At 45.9% G+C, this 5,544-nt stretch overlaps 1 protein-coding gene across 1 annotated transcript in view; it reads left to right on the top strand.

Annotated features, from left to right (window-relative positions):
* The window catches only part of LOC119286558 (CCR4-NOT transcription complex subunit 11-like), a 15,141-nt gene extending 14,163 nt beyond the window's left edge, over positions 1-978 (top strand). Inside the window, exon 12 of the mRNA XM_037565935.1 lies at positions 452-978. Within this exon, the coding sequence (XP_037421832.1) occupies positions 452-549 (98 nt within the window). The 3' untranslated portion in view covers positions 550-978. The remainder of the gene's footprint in view (positions 1-451) is intronic.
* Positions 979-5,544: the final 4,566 nt, after the last annotated feature.

Below are 5,544 nucleotides of genomic sequence, written 5' to 3' on the forward strand. Positions count from 1 at the left end.
GGGACGGGATTTTGTGGGGTCAAGATGGGCCAGTCCGACGTGGCGGACATGCCAGGGTGTGTTCGGGCCGACCCATATCCGCCTGCCATGCGGGCTGGATATGAGGGGTGCTGGACATATGGGCTGGGTTTGGGCTGTCCGGTTGGGTAGCTATTTTCAGTCTGGGCTGTCTGCCCGGACATTAGGTTAGAAGTGGGTGTCCGGATGTAGATGCTCTGAATTGAGCTTCACACAATGTTCTAGACAATCCTGGCCATCTTTTTAAAGAAAAAACCCACTGGTTTCTTGAATCCTGCATATTTTCTAATTTCACACCAGTTGCATAAAATGTTATGTTAATTGGGAGATTGGTGATTTGAATCATAGAATGGGTATGCTCATCCTTGTTGTACTTATTTCTTTGCTGATTAAGATCAAAATGGTTATACTGTGAAGTATTTGTTTTGTGCAGTTGAAGATCTATTCATTGAGGTACAAGCCTTCTGCATTGCGTTTTCTCGAATAAGAGAAGCAGCTGGTTTGTTCAGGCTTCTCAAATCTCTAGAGTGAAGAAGGTTGTATGAGTTACCGGAGTTCAGCTCTATAAACAAAAATTTTCATGCTGTACATTCATAGTCTTATATTTTCGTGTTGATCTGCCAATTCAGGGCTGTACTTCATAGATCATAGCCCTTGTTGATGTATTTATTGTCATTAAGCTGTTCCCCTCACCTAAAGAAAGGTCAAGAGATATCAGAACCGTTACCCAGGCTTTGATAGTTCCGCCAAATCATTTTGATGTGGACTTAAACCACATGTTCTTCAGCTGAGACAAATTAGCAATTACCTTTAGCCTGTTGAAAGATAGCTGAACAATGGGCGCCTGCTTCTCGGTTCAGGCTCCCGAGTACCAGTAATTTGAGAGATTTCTTAATTTAAATTCAGATGTAAAGACTAGTTGTACTCATTTGTGTGATGTTTTGTTGGGTTACTTGGGTATCTCTTTGTGGTTCTGTTTTAGTGGCCTTCCTCTCAAAAGGTTGGGTATGTGGAGTTGCTGACTGAAATATTAGTCTACAGCGACCAACAAGGTTAAAGCCCTTGTTACTGGAGTATTTGTGTGGTAACTGGTCATTTCCTGGTGCATATATGCCTATGTTGTGATGATGGTGTGTGCAAGACGGGAATAGCGTGAACAAAATGAAATCAAAGGAACATTTGGATCTTCGGACGACGGTAAGCATATGGAATACACCGAATAATGGATTAAGACGGTCATGCCTGGGGTGTGTGTAAGGATTTTTTTATTTTTATTTTGCGGGGTGGGGTGTCTGTAAGTTATGGTGTGGGCATGTTCGTTCCAATTTCTCACTGCGGCTTGACCTTGGATTTTGATCTCGGATTTTTACTTTGCAAAGCTATTAGAAAATCGCGTTCTTTTGTTCCTGTTTGGCAAAAACAGCATGTGTTCCGTAAGAAGTGTGGAGGGACCATGCTCCTCGTCCTTTTACCAGTCGCCGGCCCACTCGCCCGTTGGCCAACTCAAGGCCTCCGCGAGTTCCGGCGACAGGAAAAAGTCGGAGAGAAGGAACACAAACCGTCGTGATTTGCACCGTACGCGCCGCGGTTACCTCCGTTCATCTCGCTCAGGTCACATGGGAGGCAGAGGGTCAAGCACCGGAGCAAACCTGTCGTCCATCACGCCAACATGCCCTTGTGCGGGCTGTCATGTGGGCGGCAACAAGGCAGCGCCCATTCCGCCCTGCCCCAATTCTCCCATGCCCCTGACACCGTGCACTGTACAGGGACAGATTCCTGGAGTAAACACGCCGTGACGACCGACGAGTAAACATTGTGTGCCATTTCCTCCATCATTTGGAGCAACACATTGCTCTACTCAAAAGCTCCTTTCTAATAATAATAATACCGTAATAATGCTCGCGCCTTCATTTTAAGTTAGGATTCTCTCCAGCATCGTCAGTTCGTCACACATGACACATGGCCAAGTTGCCTGGAGATAGTCTTGGGGCACAGTGTGACTGGTTTGCATGTCTTTCGGCATCAAATACAACCTGTCCATCTTTCTTCTTCTTTTCCCCAAAAACTAAATTCAGCAGGGCAAAATGCCTTGTGTTCCCTGCAACGCAAAAGGCCAAAGCGCGCATTAGCCGCCCACTAATGGAGGCTTATCGCATCGCCTCCTCATTGTTGGCATGCTTAGCAAGCCCAACTGTATTTAAGATCCAGTTCAATGCATCGCGTGCAAGTTGATGCTAGTATAAAATTGATTAAGCCACTTTCAGTCCCAGGAGAAAAGCCGCAAGGATCTTTTTTCTTTTTTTGCGAAAAAAGCCACAAGGATCGTTATCACTTCAATCACAGCTTTGTTACCAATTATCAACGTCTTCTATTATCTAGCATGCTGCTGAGTGTGCAGCTGGGTTGGGTTGATGGTTATCCTTGCTAGCTGCAAGTGGCTATCTTTGTAGTTGAGGCAAAGTGCACCGAGGTTCGGTTTGGCTGAAGATAACACATGCCGTCGCACAAATTTCTAAATGAGAAATCTTTTCAACTTCTCCCCCGAAGAGGACATACATACGTCGATAATTGGCCAGTTTGACAGGTTGACTACCCATCCCACATCGTCTTATTTTGGGCACAAGCAACCCAGAAAAGTGAACGTAATGGGATTAATTATTTTAGTTCGTCCACAACTTTGGCAACGAACTTTGTGTTCGATAGTGACCAACAGCGACGTTCAGTCGAGGGCGACGCTTTGTGTTGCTTCCAAAAGGCGATGCAACACCAACCGCTCCTGCGTACAGTCTGGCCTAAATTTTTATTCGATCCTGGATCGTTACCCTATGTACGGTGCAGCATCAATTAGATCAGCATCAACGAGATCTTTACATCCCTCTTGTAACGCTTATTGAAACCCCGAAACCCCCAGTGCCTACCACATGGCCAAAATGCGGCTGCCAAGGTCACAAGATTATTTCCTACTCTTCCTTTTCTTTTTTGCGCGGATATTTCCTACTCTTCCAACCGAGAGCATAACTTAGATGGTTAGGTTTTCTTTCGATTAAACTGGTATATCCAGGTCTAAAATTTAGACTTGACACGCGTGCTCGTATTTTCGCCGATATGTTGCTGCTTTTCGGCGATGTTCGTTCCGCGGGCAGTCGTAACTTTTAAAGAGAGATCATGGGCGTTCATGGTTCCATCCTGCAAGCAAATTTTGGCTCCCTTCCTCACTTATCTCGCAGCGATCGATCGGTAGCACGCACGAGGCAGCCGGTCGCACGCCACGAGTTTACGCGCCGGCCATGCTCCGTGCAGGCATGTGCCCAGCACAAATCGCTGGTGGATTTCGTCGATCTGCTCCCCTGAAACGTTCCACTCACCGAGCGTCGGCACGCGATGGTGCGGTTGGATACTCTCCGTTCTACTCCCCGGCTGGTGGAGTAGCTTGTAGTTTTGTTCCCCGGTGGTCGGCTGCTGCCGCTACAACTGCTGCTGCCTGTTGGTGGGTAATCTGGTTCAGTCAAACATTGCCAAGACATTTTTGGCTCGTTAGATTCGGTAGATCCGTCCGGTGACCTCCCAATTTGTGTCAGTTCTTCGGTCTAGATTGGGTTGAAACTCACTGCAGGATCCGTAGGAATATAGCACGTGGTGTGTGCTCCCAATGATGCTGGTGCTTTTACTTCCTGGGTAACGGTGAAAATGATCGTTGAATATTTTTTTTCTTTTTTCCTGACATGTTACTGTACTCTTCCATAGCTAGATGATACTCCATCCGTAAAGAAATATAAGAGCGTTCAGATTACTAAAGTAGTGATTTGAATGCTCTATATTTGTTTATGTAGGGAGTACCTCACATGTTATTGCGTGAACGTTTTGCAATATACTTTAATGAGAATTGGTTGCATGGAAAATAAATATTTGAAGTAACAATATAAGAACATTTTTGGCTTGTTAAATTCGGTTGATTCGTCGGGTGATCTCCCAGTTTGTGTCTTCGGTCTTTTTTTAAAGGAAGGATAAACCCCCGGCCTCTGCATCTGGATGATGCATGCGGCCATCTTATTAATTATTCACAGAGGCCATAAAAAGTAATACATCAGTCAGTCTGAAGTCACCATCTAGGCAACATTTGTTGCTACTCCTATTCCATTGATGAAGATGTGCTGAATATCCATGCCTAATACCAAACGGACATCGCACCAAACCCTAACATCTAAAACCGGATGTCCAGCCCAGCCACACACCGGGACTGGGTCCCATACCGGACCGACACACTCTCAGAGGTTGCCACCACCATCTTCCACCGGTCCATCTCTAGAGCAGAAACTGACCCATCGACCTTGCCTGGCCTGCCATCGACGTCACCACGACGCCATACAACTCCACCATCCTACACGTATCCGTCCACACGCGCCCGTTGCCGAACCTCCGCAGCACCATGCCACCGGGATCCACCATCGGTTCTTGCGGTGGATGAGACACCGCTCTTCCGCTTGTCCCGTCCAACTAGCACTTGCTCCAAAATGATGCCCTCAGGAGGGACAACGACATCAAAGGTACCGTCATCGTTCGATCCGGTAGATCCAGATCTCGGATTTCCCCCGGAGCATCACGAGCGGGGTACCACGACCTGCAACAAACGATGCCTCGAGAAGGGAACAACGTCATAGACGCCGCCATCATCCGCCATGACCGAAGTCGGCACGATTTTCACCGGAAGTCGCGTCCCCCAACCTCGCAGCTGGCTGTAACTGAAGGAAATATGCCCTAGAGGCAATAATAAAGTTATTATTTTATATTTACTTATATCATGATAAATGTTTATTATTCATGCTAGAATTTTATTAACTGGAAACTTGATACATGTGTGGATACATAGACAAAACACCGTGTCCCTAGTAAGCCTCTACTAGACTGGCTCGTTAATCAAAGATGGTTAAGTTTCCTAACCATAGACATGTGTTGTCATTTGATGAACGGGATCACATCATTAGGAGAATGATCGTTGAGTTTTATTTCTATTGCTTTCTTCATGTCAAATACATATTCCTTCGACTATGAGATTATGCAACCCCCGGATACCGGAGGAATACCTCGTGTGCTATCAAATGTCACAGTGTAACTGGATGATTATAAAGATGCTCTACAGGTATCTCCGAAGGTGTTTGTTGGGTTGGCATAGATCGAGATTAGGATTTGTCACTCCGAGTATCGGAGAGGTATCTCTGGGCCCTCTCGGTAATGCACATCATAAAAAGCCTTGCAAGCAAAGTGACTAATGAGTTAGTTACAAGATGATGTATTACAGAACGAGTAAAGAGACTTGTCGGTAACAAGATTGAACTAGGTATGTGGATAACGACGATCGAATCTCGGGCAAGTAACATACCGATGACAAAGGGAATAACGTATGTTGTCATAACGGCTCGATCGATAAAGATCGTAGAATATGTAGGAGCCAATATGATCATCCAGGTTCCGCTATTGGTTATTGACCGGAGAGGTGTCTCGGTCATGTCTACATAGTTCTTGAACCCG

The sequence above is a fragment of the Triticum dicoccoides genome, chromosome 4A, assembly GCF_002162155.2.
Source record: "Triticum dicoccoides isolate Atlit2015 ecotype Zavitan chromosome 4A, WEW_v2.0, whole genome shotgun sequence".
Lineage (NCBI taxonomy): Eukaryota > Viridiplantae > Streptophyta > Magnoliopsida > Poales > Poaceae > Triticum > Triticum dicoccoides.